Source organism: Heteronotia binoei, chromosome 18 (assembly GCF_032191835.1).
Source record: "Heteronotia binoei isolate CCM8104 ecotype False Entrance Well chromosome 18, APGP_CSIRO_Hbin_v1, whole genome shotgun sequence".
NCBI classification, from domain to species: domain Eukaryota; kingdom Metazoa; phylum Chordata; class Lepidosauria; order Squamata; family Gekkonidae; genus Heteronotia; species Heteronotia binoei.
In genome coordinates this window covers 10,520,041-10,540,980 of record NC_083240.1, presented here as the reverse complement: position 1 = coordinate 10,540,980, position 20,940 = coordinate 10,520,041, and the positions used below count along the sequence as shown (strand labels likewise).

Sequence of the window (20,940 nt, the reverse complement as noted above, 5' to 3'; positions counted from 1 at the left end):
AAGGAGAAGTTTCCTGCATTGTGCAGGGGGTTGGACTAGATGACCCTAGAGGTCCCTCCCGACGCTATGATTCTAGGAGAGGAAAACGAAGTTTCCCTCCGGATGCAATCCCTGGGAAACCCAAGCCAGAGCCCAAACTTGTCTCCCCGCTCCTCCCTTGCCGGAGCAGAAATCTTGCACCAATCCAGGGGCCCGGGCCCAGGAAGAAACCCGACCCGGGAGGGCGTGGCCTCCCCTTATAAAAGCCGCCCGGCGCTTCTTTGCAGCGCATCAGCCCCGGGGCAGGCTCCGGTGTTCGTCATGGCCGAGCTGCGCTGCCGCTCCGTGCTCATCACCGGCTCCAGCCGCGGGATCGGGCTGGGCCTGGTGCGCGGCCTCCTCGCCGCTTGCCCCGCGCCTGACTTCGTCATCGCCACCTGCCGCTACCCGGAGAAGGCGCAGGTAGGTGCGGGAGAAAAGGAAGTCCTTCTCTCCACCCAGAGGGTGATTAACGCGTGGAACTCACTGCCATAGGAGGTGGTGGCGGCTACAAGCACAGCCAGTTGGGTGCAATGATGAAGGGTGCAGACTTTGATCTGGGAGAACCGGGTTGGATTCCCCATTCCTCCCCTTGCAGCTGCTGGAATGGCCTTGGGTCAGCCATAGTTCTCGCAGGAGTTGTTCTTGAAAGGGCAGCTTCTGGGAGAGCTCTCTCAGCCCCACCCACCTCACAGGGTGTCTGTTGTGGGGGGTGGGGGGAGATTGTCAGCTGCTCTGTGACTCTGAGATTCAGAGTATAGGGTGGGATATAAATCCAATATCATCGTCATCTTTTGCTTACAACCACTGTAAGAGCCGGTTTGGTGTAGTGGTGAAGTGTGCGGATATCCGGGAGAACTGGGTTTGATTCCCCCTCTCCTCCACTTGCAGCTGCTGGAGTGGCCTTGGGTCAGCCATAGCTCTGGCAGGAGTTATCCTTGAAAGGGCACCTGCTGGAATGGCCTTGGGTTAGCCATAGCTCTCGCAGGAGTTCTTGAAAGGGCAGCTACTGGGAGAGCTCTCTCAGCCTCACCTATCTCACAGGGTGTCTGTTGTGGGGGGGGGGGGAGGTAAAGGAGATTGTCAACCGCTCTGAGATTCAGAGTATAGGGTGGGATATAAATCCAATATCATCATCTTCTTTTGCTTACAACCATTGTAAGATCCAGTTTGGTGTAGTGGTTAAGTGGGTGGACTCTTATCTGAGAGAACCGGGTTGGATTCCCCACTCCTCCACTTGCACCTGCTGGAATGGCTTTGGGTCAGCCGTAGCTCTGGCAGAGGTTGTCCTTGAAAAGGCAGCTGCTGTGAGAGCCCTCTCAGCCCCACCCACCTCACAGGGTGTCTGTTGTGGGGGGAGGAAGATAAAGGAGGTGGTGAACCGCTCTGAGACTCTTGAGTGGAGGGCGGAATATAAATGCAATGTAGTTGTCGTCTTCTTCTACAAGCACAGACAGCTTCAAGAGGGGATTGGATAAGCATATGCAGCAGAGATCCATCAGTGGCTATAAGCCACAGTTTTTTATTGGAACTCTCTGGGGCAAGTGAGGCTCTGTATTCTGGGTGCTTGGGAAGGGCCACAGTGGGAGGGCTTTGAGTGTCCTGACCCCACTGGTGGACCTCCTGATGGCACTTGGGTTTTTTGGCCACTGTGTGACACACAGTGTTGGACTGGATGGGCCATTGGCCTAATCCAACATATCTCCTCTTATGTTCTTTAACCCCACCCCCTCCCCCAGTGCAGAAGGCAGCATGGATGGTGTTGGAGTTGCCCCCTCACATCGAATATTGCAGTTTTGGTCTCATGCCCGGGACCCCTTGGCCCTCCAAAGCCAGGTGTGCCCTGTGCTCCTGTTGCACACACGTACCGTTGCCAAGTCCACGTCGGGAAATTCCTGGAGATTGGGGGGGGAGGTGCCTGGGAAGAGTAGGGGATGGGGCGGGGACTACCCCAGCAGGGTATAGTGCAGGGGTGGCCAAACTTGCTTAATGCGAAAAGCCACAGACTCAACGTCAGATGTTTGAGAGCTGCAAGATGTGAACATCAGATGTTCGAGAAGGAAGGACGGCAGGAAAATAGCTGGGGAAGGTGAGGTGGGAAGAAAGCAACTTTAAATGCATTCAAGCCGCATCAAGAGCCACACGATACGTGTGAAAGAGCCACAGTTTGGCCACCCCTGGTATAGTGCGTCCAATGTACAGTAAAGGTTAAGGTAGTCCCCTGTGCAAGCGCCAGTCATTTTCGACTCTGGGGTGATGGACATATGAAGCTGCCTTATACTGAATCAGACCCTCGGTCCATCAAAGTCAGTATTGTCTACTCAGACTGGCAGCGGCTCTCCAGGGTCTCAAGCTGGGGTTTTTACCTATTTGCCTGGACCCTTTTTTGGAGATGCCAGGGATTGAACCTGGGACTTTCTGCTTACCAAGCAGATGCTCTACCACTGAGCCACCGTCCCTCCTGACGTTTTAATGGCAGACTTTTTATGGGGTGGTTTGCCATTGCCCTCCCCGGTCATCTACACTTTCCCCCCAAGCAAGCTGGGTGCTCATTTTATTAACCTCGGAAGGATGGAGTCAACCATGATCCGGCTACCTGAACCCAGCTTCCGCTGGGATCGAAATCAGGTCGTGAGCAGAGCTTAGGGCTGCAGTACTGCAGCTTTACACTCTGTGCCACGGAGCTGCCCCAATGTACAGTAGCTTTGCTTTTATCATTTTAGCGTCTAGGGAGAATTCATGCTTGATTTCATCTAAAACCCACTTTTTCTTTTTGGAGGTCAGCGGTATCTGTAAATCTCGCCTCCAACACCACATTTCAAATGAATCGTGTTTCTTCCTTCTACTTTATTCACTGTCCAGTTTTCACGCCCATACACACTGATGGGGAATACCATCATGTGAATTATCTTGGTCTCCAACAACCCACCCTTACACTTAAGGATCTTTTCTGGTTCCTTTATGCCCTTCTCAGTCTCAGTCTTCTAATTTCCCAGTTGCAGTTTCTCTGTTGGCTGCCTGGGATCCCCTTTTCCCTCTCGATCCAGGTCTCTCGGGGACCATCCCTGGCACCCTCCCCAGTTATTCAGATTTCTGTGTTTCAGTTTCTCTGCTGGGAATGTTCAGTCTGGGGGCATAGAATCATAGAGTTAAGAAGGGACCTCCCAAGGTCATCTAGTCCAACCCCCTGCACAATGCAGGGAATTCACAAACACCTCCCCCTAAGTCCACAGGATCTTCATTGCTGTCAGATGGCCATCTAGCCTCTGTTTCAAAACCTCCAAGGAAGGAGCGCCCACCACTTCCTGAGGAAGCCTGTTCCACTGAGGAACTGCTCTAACTGTCAGGAGGTTCTTCCTAATGTTGAGCTGGAAACTCTTATGACTTAATTTCAACCCGTCGGTTCTGGTCCAACCTTGTGGGGCAACAAAAAACAATTCCGCACCATCCTCTATAATCAGGGGTGGCCAATGGTAGCTCTCCAGATGTTTTTTGCCTACAACTCCCATCAGCCCCAGCCAGCATGGCCAATGGCTGGGGCTTATGGGAGTTATAGGTAAAAAAAATCTGGAGAGCTACTGTTGGCCACCCCTGCTCTATATGACAGCCCTTCAAGTCCTTGAAGATGGTGATCCTATCATCTCTCAGTTGCTTCCCAGGCTTCAGCTGTATGTACAGTGGCATGAGCTAGTAGAGGCCGGAAGTGGTAGAAGGGACCGTACCAGTTTTTCCGCTATAGGATTGGAGAAGTTCACCTTTATACCCTGCTTTTTCCTCAATAAGGACCCAAAGCCGTTTATAATATCATTCTCTCCTCCTCTGTTTTATCCTCACAACGATCCTGTGAAGTAGATTTGTTTGTTTATTTCACTTATACCCCTCCTTTCTTCCCGATGATAGAGACCCAAAATCATTCTCCTCTCCTCGGTTTGAGCCTCACGAGAACCCTGCGAGGCAGGTGAGGCGAGAGGGCGTGCACGTCACCCAGGGCTGCGTCTATGGCAGGGCGAGGATTTGAACCTGGAATCTCCCAGATCCTAGTCCAGGGGTGGTCAAACTGTGGCTCAGAAGCCACATGTGCCTCTTTTGCACATCTCGAAGCCCCCGCTAGAGAAGGCATTTGTCTCTTTAAATTACTTCTCCAAGCCAAGCCAGCCTGCGACTTGGAGAATGCATTTAAAATTAAAAGTTGCTTTCCTCTAAAGGGTTGGAAGACTTTTCCCTATGAAGAAAGGTTAAAATGCTTGGGGCTCTTTAGCTTGGAGAAACGTCGACTGCGGGGTGACATGATAGAGGTTTACAAGATAATGCATGGGATGGAGAAAGTAGAGAAAGAAGTCCCTTTTCTCACAATACAAGAACTCGTGGGCATTCGATGAAATTGCTGAGCAGTCGGGTTAGAACGGATAAAAGGAAGTCCTTCTTCACCCAAAGGGTGATTAACATGTGGAATTCACTGCCACAGGACGTGGTGGGCCATTGGCCTGATCCAACATGGCTTCTCTTATTTTCCTCCCTCCCTCCTTCCCTGTGGATCTCAAGCATCTGATGTTTATTCTATGTGGCTCTTATGTTAAGCAAATTTAAGAACATAAGATAAGCCATGTTGGATCAGGCCAATGGCCCATCCAGTCCAACACTCTGTATCACACAGTGGTCAAAAATTTATACACAGACACACACACACACACACACTGTGGCTAACAGCCACTGATGGACCTCTGCTCCATATTTTTATCCAATCCCCTCTTGAAGCTGGCTATGCTTGTAGCCGCCACCTCCTGTGGCAGTGAATTCCACGTGTTAATCACCCTTTGGGTGAAGAAGTCGGACAGTCTGAATGGGACGAGCCTGGGTCATCAAGGCCAGGGGGACTGTGACGTAGAAGGCAAATTCGGCAGTCCCTTTTGCGAAAACTCAGGCAGTCTGGACCTGGGTGGGAAGAATCTTCCAGGGAATTCCATGTCCAAAGACAAGCTCTCCGTGTGCTAAGCCCTAGCCTGGTTGTCCCAAGCTAGCCTGATCTTATCAGATCACAGAAGCGAAGCAGGGCCTGCTGTGGTTCGTACTGGGATGGGAGGCCACCCGAGAAGTCCAGGGTCACTGCACAGAGGGAGACAATAGCAAACCACCTCTGAATGTTCTGTCACCTTGAAAACTTTACGGCGTCACTGTAGGTCGGCTGCGACTCGATAGCCCTTTCCACCACCGCCGAATGCGATCGATAATGAAGGGTGACCCACCTTACAGGGTTGTTGTGGCAATGTATGGGACGTGGTCAAAGGGAGGCGGGGCAAGATGAATATGCAGTGAGGAAAAAAAAGACAAAATACTACTTTACCCAGAGAGTGGTTAAAATGTGGAATGTGCTGCCACAGCTTTAAAAGGGGATTCGGTAGATTCCTGGAAAACAAATCTGTCGATGGCTACTAGCTACGGCGACTGAGGAGGAATCTCCGCATTCAGAGGCACTAATTCTCTAAATCCCAGAGCCAGAAGGCAGCATCGGGGGAAGTCCTGGGCCTTTCTGTCCCTGTTGTTGTCTCTCTAGAGCAGGGGTCCTCAACCTACGGCCCGCGGGCCAGATGCGGCCCGCTGCGGACGTTTATGCGGCCCGCCGGGTTATGGCAAAATCAGACCGGAAGTGACGTTCGACCTAAACTTGCGTTAGCAACGCACACTTCCGGCACTGGGCTGAGGCGGCGGAGACAGAGTGTGAGGTGATACCGAGGTGAGGTGAGTTCCCAGGCCAGAGTGTGTGGTGTGGGGAAGGGAGAGAGATGCAGAAGATGGAGAACTGACGGCCCGCGGCCTTGTACAGTAACGGCAGTCCGGCCCTCCAACAGTCTGAGGGACAGTGAACTGGCCCCCTATTTAAAAAGGTTGAGGACCCCTGCTCTAGAGGAACTGGGTGGCCACTGTTTGAAACAGGATGCTGGACTAGAGGGACCTCTGGTCTGTTCCAGCTGAGCTGTTCTGATGTTCTAATGAAGAAGAATTGCAGATTTTATACCCCGCCCTTCTCTCTCAATCAGAGACACAGAGCGACTTACAATCTACTATACCTTCTCCCCCCGCAACAGACACTCTGTGAGGTGGGTAGGGCTGAAAGGGCTCTCACAGCTGCTGCCCTTTCAAGGACAACCTCTGCCAGAGCTATGGCTGACCCAAGGCCATTCCAGCAGGTGCAAGTGGAGGAGTGGGGAATCAAACCCGGTTCTCCCAGTTAAGAATCCACGCAGTTAACCACTACACCAAACGGGCTCTCGGCCTCTCTGCCCTGTTGTTGGCTCTCCCGAAGAACCGGCGGCCATTGTGTGAGATGGGATGCTGGACTAGAGGGATCCTCAGTCTGATCCAGCAGGGCTCTTCTGATGTTCTAATGAAGGCCTCGGCCTCTCTGCCCTGTTGTTGGCCCCTCAGAGGAACTGGTTGGCCACTGTGTGAGACAGGATGCTGGACTAGATGGACCACTGGTTTGATCCAGCAGGGCTCTTCTGATGTTCTAATGAAGGCCTCGGCCTCTCTGCCCTGTTGCTGGCCCCTCAGAGGAACTGGCTGGCCACTGTGTGAGACAGGAGGCTGGACTAGATGGACCACTGGTCTGATCCAGCAGGACTCTTCTTATCTACTTAAATGTGGAGCCGTGAAGGGCTATGGGAATACAGCATCCAGGAGAGGTTGTCTGTCCTTCAGCGGAGATAAGTTTGCACAGTACATGGTTTGCCCGGAGGGTCAGGGTGTGTTTGCTCTTGACCAAAGCTATAAACTGCCGTTCTCAAGGTCTGTGAGCCAAATGGGGAGAGAGTTTGCTGATCGTTTCTCCCATGTTGTTGTCATAAAGCCTGGTGTATTGCATGCTTCTCCAGTGCATGATGAGCAGGGGTCTCTGGTAAGAGACAGGGCACCATAAAACCTCGCTTGTTTGCTCTGAATTTCCACATGCACACAGCCCTTGTGGTATTTTTCCCCCTCCCGTAGGAGATGTTGACGAAAGGTCTGCAAGGGCTGCGCTCTGTTTAAAGGGAATGAAAGAACGGAGCGGATTTGGTCGGGGAGTTATCTGCACTTGACCCACAAAGCGAACCGGTTGCTGGGCTCCGGAGCCAGCTCTCGAAACCCACTGATCACTAGGGTTGCCAGTTCCCAGCTGGATTACAAAATCGAGGAACCACAGTTCAACAATGATTAAGTAAAAAAACCAACATAAACTTACGTAGCGCTACAACGAGGTGTATAACAATTTTCTATTCATGTAACGCACATATATCAGTTCATAACGAGTTCAGAAGGGGGAAAAAAAAAATCCCCTTTGCTGTAAGCCTGTTTGTCATTTGCTGAGCACGCCTTCCTCTTGTGGTGCCGTTCCCATATATAGTCCAAATAAAGGTAATTGGCAAACGCACCTTCCAAGATGAAATGATGTTGTCATTTCAGAGAAGGAAAAATCGGGACCGGTTTCGGTTTATCCAACCTTCATCAGCCAAAAATGAATAGCTCAACATCTCATGGCTTCTTGCTGTTCAAAGATCCAATAACAATTCCTTAATTCCTAACAACTTCTAAATACGGCAAAAACTTCCATGACAAAACCCATACGCACCCAAAATTCTTAGATGAGTTACGCATTAATGAAAGCGCCAGTCTGATCCCGTTTTGGGACTAGCATGCCATCATTTTTTTTTGCTGGTATATAGACTTCTCCAAACATGCTCTACAATCACTACGGAATAGATAATTTATTTAATAAAATGTGGGTGTGCGAAGCTGTATGTTGTTTCATCCGTTAGAACGGTACGTGTCCGTATTTGTGATCATAGGTCCCGTCTTAAAACCCCAAAGGATGATGTTCCTCCCAGTCAACGCATTCTTATACAGGAGGTGGTGGCAGCTACAAGCATAGCCAGCTTCAAGAGGGAAGTTAGATAAAAATATGGAGCAGAGGTCCATCAGTGGCTATTAGCCACAGTATATATGAGTGTGTATATATATAAAAATAATTTTTTTGGCCACTGTGTGATGCAGAGTGTTGGATTGGATGGGCCATTGGCCTGATCCAACATGGCTTCTCTTATGTTCTTATGTGACACAGAGTGTTGGACTGGATGGGCCATTGGCCTGATCCAACATGGCTTCTCTTATGTTCTTATGCGACACAGAGTGTTGGACTGGATGGGCCATTGGCCTGATCCAACATGGCTTCTCTTATGTTCTTATGTGACACAGAGTGTTGGACTGGATGGGCCATTGGCCTGATCCAACATGGCTTCTCTTATGTTCTTATTATGGAGGCACCACAAGAGGAGGCGTGCTCAGCAAATATCTGCTGGGTACTCCATTATTCCCTATGGAGATCGATTCCCATAGGGTATAATGGAGAATTGATCCATGGGTATCTGGGGCTCTGGGGAGGGCTGTTTCTTGAGGTGGAGGCACCAGATTTGCAGCATAGCATCCAGCGTCTCTCCTCAAAAGACCTTCCAAGTTTCAAAAAGTTTGCACCAGAGGGTCCAATTCTATGAGCCCCCAAAGAAGGTGCCCCTATCTTTCATTATTTCCAATGGAGGGAAGGCATTTAAAAGGAATGCGGTCCCTTTAAATGTGATGGCCAGAACTCCCTTTGGAGTTCAATTATGCTTGCCACACCCTGGCTCCACCCCCAGAGTCCCCTGGCTCCACCCCCGAAGTCCCCAGCAACGTTCCCTCTAAGCTGTGGGGTCTTGTGAGCTACTGACATTAAAGTTGTGAGCTACTGCATAAATGAGCGTGCTCTGGGGCCATCCTTCCTGAGCTAAGACAAAAATGTGTGAGCTGGAGGCGAAAAATCTGTGAGCTGGCTCACGCTAACTCAGCTTAGAGGGAACGCTGGTCCCCAGATATTTCTTCAATTGGACTTGCGACCCTCCCTATTGCGCTCTGTTGTTTAAATGGGCTTTTCATGTGCATCAGCTTCGTGGCTGACGGAGCTGCCCAGTGGGGGTCACTCCAGGACAGGAATGCCATCTCTTCTTAGTCGCCCTTGCAGCAAATTCGAAATTGCAGGGTCCTTGCCCTGAGGAGCTTACAATCCTTAAACTGCTATATAATGTTGGCTCCTTCCTGAGCCGTGCTTTCCGAGATCCTTTTTCGGCTAGGAGAAGGGGTCCTGTCTGGAGAATGAGGGTCCTAAGCAATGTTCCCTCTAAGCTGTGGAGTCTTGTGAGCAGAAATTCTACTTTGTGAGCGACTAGCCTTAAAGTTGTGAGCTACTGTATACGCTAGTTTGCTCTGGGGCCATTTTTCCTGAGCTAAGGCAAAAATGGGTGGGAAAGGAAAGGTCCCCTGTGCAAGCACCAGTCGTTTCCGACTCTGTGGTGACGTTGCTTTCACAACGTTTTCATGGCAGGCTTTTTTTTACGGGGTGGTTTGCCATCGCCTTCTCCAGTCATCTACGCTTTCCCCCCAGCAAGCTGGGTCCTCGTTTGACCGACCTCGGAAGGATGGAAGGCTGAGTCAACCTCGAGCCAGCTACCTGAAAACCCAGCTTCCGCTGGGGATCAAACTCAGTTTGTGAGCAGAGCTTAGGACTGCAGCTTTAACACTCTGCACCACGGGGCTCTAAAAATGGGTGAGCCAGAGACTAAAAAAACTGTGAGCTAGTTCACACTAACTCAGCTTAGAGGGAACACGGATCCTAAGTATACAGACAAGTTGCATCTTTATCAGTGGGGAGGATATTGTAATAGCCTTTGGTGTAATACCTCTTCTCTTCCATTTTATATTGGTTTGGGTTCCCTATAAATAGGTAGGGAGGAGTTTTCTATACTCAAAGCAGTCCAGCCGGTGTGTGGTGAGGGGGATGTTTTGGGAGAAAAATTAAAAAGAAAACGAAGTCCTTGGCTTCTTACTGAAAGTTCTGACCATAGAGTTTCTGGCAATTCCTAGAGCAACATATGATTGCCAGTTCAGGATTGGGAAATACCTGGAGATTTGGGGGGGTAGAGCCTGAGGAGTGCAGGGTTTGGGGAGGGGAGGGACCTCAGCAGAATACAATGCCCTGGAACTCACCTTTCAAAGCAGCCATTTTCTCTGGGGGAGCTGATCTCGGTCACCTGAAGTTTGAGTGAAATACTGGAAGAACTGGAGCTACCACCTGGAGATTGGTAACCTCCAATTGCTGTGGATAAAATTAAGTGCCTGGTAAATAGTGGGAGGGGGAATGTCCCGGGAGAAAAATTAAAAAGAAAACAAAGGATTTGGCTTCTTGCTGAAAGTTTTGACCAGAGAGTTTCTGGCAATTCCTAGAGCAACCCTTGTTACTTCCAGGAATCCAGAGAGCCAGTTTGGTGTAGTGGTGAAGTGCACGAACTCTTATCTGGGAGAACCGGGTTTGATTCCCCACTCCTCCACTTGCAACTGCTGGCATGGCCTTGGGTCAGCCATAGCTATAGCAGAGGTTGTCCTTGAAAGGACAGCTGCTGTGAGAGCCCTCTCAGCCCCACCCACCTCACAGGGTGTCTGTTGTGGGGGAGGGAGATAAAGGCGATTGTGAGCCGCTATGAGATTCTTGAGTGGAGGGCGGAATATAAATTCAATGTCGTCTTCTTCTCTATGAATTGTCAGGACCTTTCTGGTCAGAACTTCCTACAAAGGCTGCAATTGGCTGGAGGTTTCCCTCCCTAAGCCGGGCAAATAGGAACCCTAAGCTGGGCCCCTAAGGGAAGCGAAGTGGGGCAGACCTCTGATGGTATGTTTTTTTTCCTCCCTGGCAGGAACTACAGCAGTTGTGCAAGAAGTACAGTAACTTGAAGCTTCTTCAACTTGGTAAGCAAAAAGTGGCCTTTTCGGGCTCAGAACTGCTGCGGGGGGGTTAACTTAACCCAGCAGGAAAGGGGCAAGAACATTGGGTGCGCACCATTTGAACTCAGCGCCCCCCCCCCCAAAAAAAACCCCTTTCTTTTGTGACTGCAACTGCTTTCTTTCCTTGATTCCAGATGTGGTTTCTGAAAGCAGCATCAAGAAAGTGGTCCGAGAAGTGGACGATATCGTCGGGGAGAAAGGGCTCAATTGCCTGGTCAACAACGCTGGCATTAACGTGCTGGCCAACCTAGAAGAAGTCACGGCGGAAACCATGCTTCGCATCTACGAGACGAACACTGTCGCCCAGCTGATGGTCACCAAAGTAAGAAAGGGGCTGCTAACGAAAGCAATGGAATAGTCGCTCGTCTGGGACGAGTTTCTTTCTTCCTCCAGGTGACCAGGCGAGGGAAATTCTGAGCGTTTATATAGCGCTCTTCAGTGGTCCACACACCTCCAGGGGACCGAGATGGTGAGAGCTAGTTTGGTGTAGTGGTTAAGAGCAGCAAGCTCTAATCTGGAGAACCGGGTTCGATTCCCCACTCCTCCACAAGCAGCTGCTAGTAAGATGACTTATAAAAATAGCAAAGAGTCCCGTAGCACCTTTAAGACTAACAAACTGACGAAGAGAGCTGTGTTTCTCGAAAGCTTATGCTACGATAAAACTTGTTAGTCTTAAAGGTGCTACGGGACTCTTTACTCTTTTGCAGCAACAGACTAACACAGCTTACTCCTTTGATTCTATGGCCATGGTGTGACCTAGGGTCAGTCACAAGTTCTCTCAGAGCTCTCTCACCCCCACCTACCTCACAGGGTGTCTGTTGTGGGTAGGGGAAGGCAAGGAGGTTGCAAGCTTCTCCGAAACTCTTGAGTGAAGGGTAGGGTGAAGAAGATGAAGAAGATATTGGATTTATATCCTGCCCTCCACTTCGAAGAGTCTCAGAGCGGCTCACAATCTCCTTTACCTTCCTCCCCCACAACAGACACCCTGTGAGGTGGGTGGGGCTGGAGAGGGCTCTCACAGCAGCTGCCCTTTCAAGGACAACCTCTTTCAGAGCTATGGCTGACCCAAGGCCATGCCAGCAGGTGCAAGTGGAAGAGTGGGGAATCAAACCCGGTTCCCCCAGTCCGCACACTTCACCACTACACCAAACTGGCTCTCCTCCTCCTCCACATTACCTGTTTGTTTTAGTGTGCGTATATAATTTATTCAAATGCCTCAGACTCTTAATACAAATTTCAGAGTGATTTGTGAAACTCCAGGAAATCCAGTATAGTACGTGAGATACTGACTTCGGCCGGAGGTGCCTCACCTTTTTGAGTCTGTGGGGCACCTTTGGAATTCTGACTCAGGGTGGTGGGAACAGTGACAAAATGGCTGCTTCCAGGAGGTGGAGCCAATCACCAATCACCCAATGTCAGGGATCACATTTATACACATCCGGGGCTTTTTTTTTTGTAGCAGGAACTCCTTTGCATACTAGGTCACACCCCCCCTGATGCAGCCAGTCCTCCTGGAGCTTACGGTAGGCCCTATATGAAGAGCCCTGCAAGCTCTTGGAGGATTGGCTACATCAGGGGTGTGTGGCCTAATATGCAAAGGAACTCCTGCTACAAAAAAAAGCCCTGCATACATCTCTGATGGTAACTCTTGAACATTTCAGATAGAACCACTGTTGAGCAGGGTGCCTTTTAATCTGCGCAGCCAATCAGAAGTAACAGAACTGAGAAAGGACCATACCTAGCCCCTCCCACTTTCTAAAAGCACTCGGAAGGCGCCAGGAAATGGGGTCAGCGGGCACCACGGTGCCCATGGGTGCCGCATTGGGGACCCCTGGATTAGGCTATTAGCTAATCAGCAGCAGCCGGAATGAGGTTTGAACGTGTGCCAAGAATGAGAATTCATTGTTAGAGCTATAAGAATACCTGCCGCGTTGATTGAAACGACTTCTGAGGAAATTTATGTGAAGCACTATCTTGAGCTGGCGGAAGTATCGAAAATCGGCTTATTTTACTGCGAGAAGTTTTGTTCCTGGATTATTTGAACCTTGTCTGGATTGCACCTGATAGAGCGTCGTGGGCTAGGAAAGTGATTTTGAGCGACTGGAGCAACAACAGGTGTAAAAACCAGCGGGTTCGGACACAGCCAGCGTTGGTTGTTTGAATGTGTGCGCTTGACATTGTCCTAGGAAACCACGAGATTGTATGTGTGACGTTTATAAATGAGTGTATTTTCGTAAGGGTTTTTTTTGCCTCCTTGACACGCTGTGGATCCCCGTTGGCTTTGTACATTAGCTAATCAGCAACAGCCGGAATGATATTAAGAATTCAAAAAGCGGCGCAGCTGGTGCTAAAGCAGCAGCGGCAGCTTCAGGCTCCTTTTCTCCCCCGCCGAATGTTTCCTTGTAGGCTTTTCTCCCCCTGCTGAGGAAAGCCGCCCATCTGAGCACCGGGATGGGGTGCCACCGCGCGACCATCGTCAACATGTCCTCGATATCGGCGTCCATGGAGCTCGTCGAGGACAACGACTTCCAGATGGTGTACCCTTACCGGATAGCGAAGGTGGGGGCCGTCCTAGTGAGCAGCCAGGGAGGGGGGGGGACCCCTTCCTGAGGGTTCAGTGGGAGAGCAGAAAGATCTTGAAGCTTTTTGAGACCCAGTAGAGCAGGGGTGTCAAACTCATTTGTTATGAGGGCCGGATCTGACATAAATGAGACCTTGTTGGGCCGGGCCATGTTAGGTGGGGTCGAGCCATGTTGGGCCGGGCCATGTGTGTACCTATTTAAGATTAGGTGGCAGAGATATAAATTTTATCAAGAACACAGACAAACACAAATATATTTTTTAAAAACATGCTTAAAACGTTAGCACTCCTTGGTCTTAAAGATGCTTTTCTTGTATTTCTCCCATGGGATCCAGGGAACTGGGCAAAGGAAGCTCTGGCTCTTTCCTTCCTTCCCCAGGGGACGAGGCGGGGGGGGGAGGAGCCTCAGCCAATAGAAGGAAGAGAGGCTTGACTCAGTAGCTCTGCCGTGCAATTGAGAGCACCTGGCAAAGCATGGTCTTCCTCCCCCCTTCTTCCCCAAGGGAGGATCCTCAGCCAGTGGAGAAAATAGAGGTTTTGTTATGTGGCTCCTGTGCGATTGAGCAAGTCTTGCAAAGCAAGCTGTTACACAGAAGGAAGCAAGAGAGAGGGAGAAGGAAGCAGACAAGAGCCAGTTGCTTGGGGGCCTGATAGGAGCTCTCCGGGGGCCTGATTCACCCCCAAACTGCATGTTTGACATCCCTGAAGTAGAGGATAACAGTGGATAATTTGGCACTTTGACCAGGGAGACCATAGCTGCTGCTGTGGCTCAGTGGTAGAGTATCTGCTTGGCATGCAGAAGGTTCCAGGTTCGATCCCCAGCTGTCAGGGAAGAGATGATGGGAAAGATCTCTGCCTGGGACCTCGGAGAGCTGCTGCCAGTCTGAGCAGATAGTGCCGTGATGGACCAAGGATCTGATTCAGTGTAGGGCAGCTTCGTCATGTGTTCTGAACTCAAGGGACTGGGCCAAGGATTTCTGGCTGGTTGAATGCCCCATTGTCTGTCTGGCACAATACATGAACGTCAGAGGAAGGAAGGAAGGAAATAGATGGGGAAGGGGGAAGTAGGGAGAGGTGGAAAGAAAGCAAATTTATCTTTAAATGCCTTCTCCAAACCACTGGCTGCCTTGGCTTGGAGAAGTGATTTAAAGAGACAAGTGCCTTGTCCAAGCTGGCCCTGGGGTGGTGGGGCTTTGAGAGCCACATAATACGTGTGAAAGAGCCAGATGTGGCTCCTGAGCCACGGTTTGGCCACCCCTGTTCTATAAGAAGAAGATGAAGAAGATATTGGATTTATATCCCGCCCTCCACTCCGAAGAGTCTCAGAGCGGCTCACAATCTCCTTTCCCTTCCTCCCCCACAACAGACACCCTGTGAGGTGGGTGGGGCTGGAGAGGGCTCTCACAGCAGCTGCCCTTTCAAGGACAACCTCTGCCAGAGCTATGGCTGACCCAAGGCCATGCTAGCAGGAGCAAGTGGAGAATCAAACCCGGTTCTCCCAGATAAGAGTTCGCACACTTCACCACTACACCAAACTGGCTCTCCTATAAGACATCAGGTTCTCTGAATTCCAAGCTTTCACTTTTTAAAAAAAGGTAAGGCTGCATATATTGTGCACCTTTGCCTTTCCTCTTATATCTGCACAATGAAAGTGGACTTGCAGACTTAAAAAAAAAAAGCTGGGGATTCAGAGAACCTGATTAAGTCTGTTTAACCATCCGTTGTTTGCCATTTTGAAAAAAAAATGCTTTCTGTGGTGGAGAGGGGGATAGCTACTGCAGGGGGCTAGGCAGGGGAAATTGAGTCCTGCTGCCTCGGAGCTTTTCTGCCAGCCACAACAACGGTGGAGAAACCACGCAGGCCCATCCCTCGTGGAGCACAATTACATGGGAGTTAGCCCCACCAAGGGCTTTTTTTTTTTTTTGGTACCAGGAGCTGCTTTGCATATTAGGCCACACACCCCTGATGTAGCCAATCCTCCTGGAGCTTGCAGTAGGCCCTGGAAGAAGAGCCCCGTAATAAGCTCTTAGAGGATTGGCTACATGGGGGTGTGTGGCCTAATATGCAAAGAAGTGCCTGCAACAAAAAAAGGCCCTGGCCCCGCCATAGGCAGTAGGCCCTCCTCCTGAGTAAACCAGCATAGGATTGCGCTGTAAGATCCAATTTCTCTCTCCTTTTCTCTCCTGGTCTCTCCCCGCCTTCAGACGGCCTTGAATATGATCACAAGATGCCTCGCTGTTGATTTGAAGCCGGATGGAATCCTGTGCATCTCTCTGCACCCGGGCTGGATCGAAACGGATATGGGCGGGAGCCTGGTCAGTGGTTCAAGAGCTTTTGTTTAGAATAGCATGTGGTTTTTCATTTCTTCTCCACCCAGCGCCATTAACTGGGCCAGGGGTTTTTTTGGTAGCAGGAACTCCTTTGCATATTAGGCCACACCCCTCTGATATAGCCAGTCCTCCTGGAGCTTACAGTAGGCCCTGAACTAAGAGCCCCGTAAGCTCTTGGAGGATTAGCTACACCAGAGGGGTGTGGCCTAATATGCAAAGGAGCTCCTGCTACAAAAAAGGGCCCTAACGCTGGCCCTTCTGAACCTGTCAGGACTGGAGATCTTCCCTAGAAGTCCTCGACTTCTGAGTCAGGCAACATCCTGACTTCGGGCTGCGTGGATTTTTTTTCCTGTCACATCTGTCCTTCCCCCCCCCCCTCCTCCTGAGCTTGATTGACCTTGTGGGAATGGATTGTTCTGCTGCTGCTGCTTGACATTTTCAAGGTTGTTTTTAGTGAAGTTTTATTGGTGTGGTTCTCGTTTTTAATGCAGTAAACCAGAGCCTACCTGTGAAACTTTGGTGGGTAGAGATAGCTTGCTGAAATCTTGCCTTTTGTGGGGGGCGGGGTTTGCCTTCAAGTTGTGGCCGGCTTCTAGTGACCACATAGGGTTTTTAAGGCAAGAGATGAACACAGTCAGTGTCTCGATCGTTTATTAGGTAGACAAGCTCATAAGCCATACAGCCGTAAGTCCACAAAATTACAAATTTAAAATTATAGTACAACAGAAATTTGCTGTAACGTACTCCGACGAGAGACGCAAATAGGGCAATATTCTTTATTAGGAGCACGTTGCGAGAGAGAGAACACGCGGGCTGGGTCCCGCTTATGTACAATCCCCGGTACAGCCTACTGGACAGGACAGGCCAATCCTGACCTGTTAAACTTCCCGCCACAGCTGGTGATTGGCGGTGGTTCCGCGCCCTACGCTGGAGCGCCTGGGACAGCCCAGTCGCCTCTGCGCATGGGCGCGTGTAGCTGACGATACACTACATTTGCCACATCTACTATGCAGTCGTGGACAGAGGCTATTGAGCCAGGGTCTCTTGCTTCCCCTCTACCAAATGCTCTTATGCCTCCCTCAAAATGGTTCCCCTGACTTTCCCAGAATGCTTCCCTCGTGTGTCAGCCATGTCCAAAGTCAGCAGGCAAGAGAAACATTCTAGAACAATCTGAACAGAGTCAGCGGGGAGCCACCTCGGTCCCAAATGAAAACCTTTCGTTTAAAAAAACCCACGAAACTATTTCGGAACTGTATCTTGCAGGCAGGGTTCACCTGGGGGCCAGTTTACAGGGGACACCGCTCCGCTGCCTTCTCTTGGCTCTTGCCAGCTTGATGGCAAGGCTTCACTACACTTCATCAGGCTGGGTAGATAACAAACAGTGGTGGGAAGAGATACTACAGGCCATGATTTTAAGCGATTTGTTGCTCTCTACGTGAAAGATACCCCGGACATATTGGGTTGCCAAGCTCCTGTTTTTGGGCCTGGAATACTCCCAGAATTACAACTTGTCTCCAGACTGCAGAGATCTGTTCCCCTGGAGAAAGTGGCTGCTTTGGAGGGTGGCACTGCACCTCAGTGAGGTCCCTTCCCAAAGTCCAGCATTCCCAGGCTCCACCCTAAATCTCCAGGAATGTCTGAACTCAGAGTTGGCAATCCCACCAACACTTATAGTTCGGTGTTGTGGTTAAGTGTGTGGACTCTTATCTGGGAGAACCGGGTTTGATTCCCCCCTCCTCCACTTGCACCTGCTGAAATGGCCTTGGGTCAGCCGTAGCTCTGGCAGAGGTTGACCTTGAAAGGGCAGCTGCTGGGAAAGCCCTCTCAGCCCCACCCACCTCACAGGGTGTCTGTTGTGGGGGAGGAAGGGAAAGGAGATTGTGAGCCGCTCTGAGACTCTTCAGAGTGGAGGGCGGGATATAAATCCAATATCTCCATCTACCTCACAGGGTGTCTGTTGTGGGGGGGGGGGGGAAGGTAAAGGAGATTGTGAGCCGCTCTGAGACTCTTCGAAGTGGAGGGCGGGATATAAATCCAATATCATCATCTTCTTCTTCTTTCTTTCTCTGTATCCTCCTAGGCTCCCTTGAAGGTCCAAGACGCTATCCCTGGGATCCTCTCTGTTCTAGCTGGTCTTAGCGAAAAAGACAATGGAAATTTTCTCAATGGCGAAGGGGAGACACTCCCCTGGTAGCAGAGAGGCACGAATGCCAGAGACCACAAGCACCATGTTACATCTCAGCTCCGGCATCTTAGGTGTGCTGTGACAGCTAGCTTGGATTCCTCTCTTTTTTTTATATTGTTAGCAGTACTGTAACGAAACCTGAAAGTCAGTCTGTTCTCATATTGTGCATTGTTGTTGTTTTCAACCTTCTTGACAATGGCAAAATCTTAATAGCTTCGGATTTCTTTTCTGTGGGTCAGGAGAAGCCAGGGCGGAACAGTATCTTGCAGGCAGGGTTCACCTGGGGGCCAGTTTACAGGGGACACCGCTCCGCTGCCTTCTCTTGGCTCTTGCCAGCTTGATGGCAAGGCTTCACTACACTTGTCTTCCTCAGTGGTTCCACTTGGCACTATGCAGTGATAGTTGTGTGGTGTGGGGGGGGGTGTGTGGTTCCCAACAAATTGCTTACAGAATTCCCAGAATCCTTTGCAGTGGGGCCCGGTGTATTGTTTGGGCCTGAAGGCTTTGTGTCCCACTGTATATGTGGTCCCCAGGAGCTCAAGTGAACCAGCTTCCTGTTTATGAAAGAGGCCACCAGAAGACTGTATCAGTAGTTCAGCCCTTTGCATGATAGGGTTGTTAGCTCTGGATTGGGAAATTCGTGGATATTGGGGGCGGGGTTGGAACTCGGGGAGGGCAGAGTTTGGGGAGGAGAGGGACCTCGGCGGAGTGCAGTGCCACAGAGTCCGCCCTTCAAAACAGCCATTTTCTCCAGAGGAACTGATGTGTCACCTGATGGTCAGTTGTAATTCCGGTTGTCCAGACCCCAACTGGAGATCGGCAACCTAGATTTTGGCCCTATTGTAGGCAGACAATCCCAGGTTCATCCTCTGGCATATCAGATTTCCCCAGCTTGGGAAATTCCTGGAGATTTGAGGGAGGGCTGAATTTGGGAAAGGGAGAGAACCCTATAAAATCTTCCCTCTGAAACGATCGTTTTCTCCAGGGGAACAGTGAGCAGGAGTTGAGGGGGAGGGGAATGAATGCCTTCGCTTGGGTGGGTGGAAAGACCTCACCCACAGCCTCTTTCTAGAGCCCGTTGTATTTTTCTTCACAACGGGCCTTGTTTCTAGTAAGAGACCTAAAACCAGTTTCATCTTGGCAAATCTGAGCTCCCTGATTGGTTGGGACTGGGTGGGACTGCACTGCATCAACCTTTGGCCTGCCAAACTATAAATCAAGAGTACTTGCATGCCATTGGTTGAGCCCACTCGTCTCTCCTGCCCAAGTGGCTGTTGCTACCCAGCAAAGCTGGTTCTGTCAGTTGGAATTGTGGCCAAACTCCAGGCCTCACACCTGGAAGTTGGCAGCCCTCCTGCTTGGAGACCCTGGAATGCTGCTGCCTGCTAGTGTAGACAACACTGACCTGAAGAGACCGATAGTCTGAGTCAACAGAAAACAGCTTCAGGTGCCCCAGGATTACACAGTGGTAATCACTGTGATGGTAGAAATTGGATTGACTGGGGGTAATTTCTGTGTAAAAGTATCCCCCCAAATCTGTTTGCACCATGTGGAGGAAGATTTTGACCACAGGATGGCCAGATCCCTCTATCTTTGGGATGGTGCGTACCCTCGTTTCCAAGTTACAGTGAATGCACTTGGAATCTACGTAGAACACACATATGGATTTTTCTTTATACAAGACTGTATGTTACATTCAACCAGGACTTTTTTTCCCAGGGGGAATGTGGCAGAATGGAGTTCTGGAACCTCTTTGCAGAAACAAAATTCTCAAAAAAATGTTTTAAAGTTTGTGAGGGGCACCTATGTGTTTCTCCTCCGTTTCCTTCTTGAGAGTTCCAGCACCTCTTTTTCCCCCGAAAAAAAGCCCCGTGTTCAACACTTGCGCAGCTGAACACGTGTCCTGTAAACTCCGTTTATCAAGGGACTGGTCCCCGGCTTTGTTTGTAAAGTGAACACACATTGGCTCTTTTTTACACACATGTACACACACATAGGCAGGTGATGCGTATTCGCTGTGAGGTGAACAGGGCTTCGGAAGTAAGTGGATGCCTCTCTCTTTGTCAAAGCGGGAAATTTGAAAAAAAAAAAGAAAAAGTTTATACATTTCAAAAATGTTTTACTCCAGAACTGTGTTCCTCAGATGTTGCATAAACCAAACGTCTTTTTGTTTCTTTTCTTTGGGGTGTTGCTGACCGTGGGGGGCACTGGTGGTGAGGCTTTGAAATTTGTTCAATAAAGTCTTTTTTTTTCCCAGTCTGAACTTTGATCGTTGTCGTCGTGTATGTCCTGCTTGGTCACGTGCTTTCTCACACTTGGGAGTAGCTATAAATTACAAATGTATGCTCATATGTTTATTTGATTTGTATCCTGCCCTCCCCACCGAAACAGGCTCAGGGCGGCTCACAACAGAACAACAATAAAAAACATTTTGAGTGAAAACATTACATTAAAACAAGTTGGTGCTAATATCAGTATAATTTAAAGATGGCATTCAGTAGTCTTAAACAGGCATTAAGATTTAATACTCCGGCGGTGGTTGTCATTTAGTTAAAGGCCAGCTGGAACAGTGTCGTCTCGCAGGCCTTGCAGAACTGGGCAAAGGTCCCACAAGGCTCTGAGCTCCTCAGGGCGTTGTTTCCACCAATGAGGGGTGGCGATTAAGAAGGCTCTTTCTCGCGTTGTTTTGAGTCTTTGCCTCCCTCAGCCTGGGGATCAATACTAAGTTTTGTGTTCCTGACCGAAGTACCCTCTGGGGAGCATGTGGGGAGAGACAGTCCCTATGGTAGGCGGGTCCTCGGCTGTAGTAGTCCTGACCGTTATGGCTCCTCCATCCCTTTAAAATTGGTCACTGCTACATCCTGTGGCAGTGAGTTCCACAAGTTAATTACATGTTGCTCAAAGGAGTATGCCCTTTTCGGTACTCCTATGAGGTAAGAAGGTGAACAGGCTCTCAGGCCTGTACCGAATAGAAGAAGAAGAAGATA

General features: G+C 50.0%; 1 protein-coding gene across 1 annotated transcript; it reads left to right on the top strand.

The window, feature by feature from the left end:
• Positions 1 to 273: 273 nt before the first annotated feature.
• On the top strand, positions 274 to 20,216 carry LOC132586907 (C-signal-like). The gene is made up of 6 exons (XM_060259060.1): positions 274 to 441; positions 10,770 to 10,821; positions 10,992 to 11,179; positions 13,264 to 13,416; positions 15,643 to 15,753; positions 17,849 to 20,216. Exons 1-6 carry the CDS (start codon positions 301 to 303, stop codon positions 17,960 to 17,962), a joined length of 759 nt encoding a protein of 252 aa, XP_060115043.1. The 5' UTR covers positions 274 to 300; the 3' UTR covers positions 17,963 to 20,216.
• Positions 20,217 to 20,940: the final 724 nt, after the last annotated feature.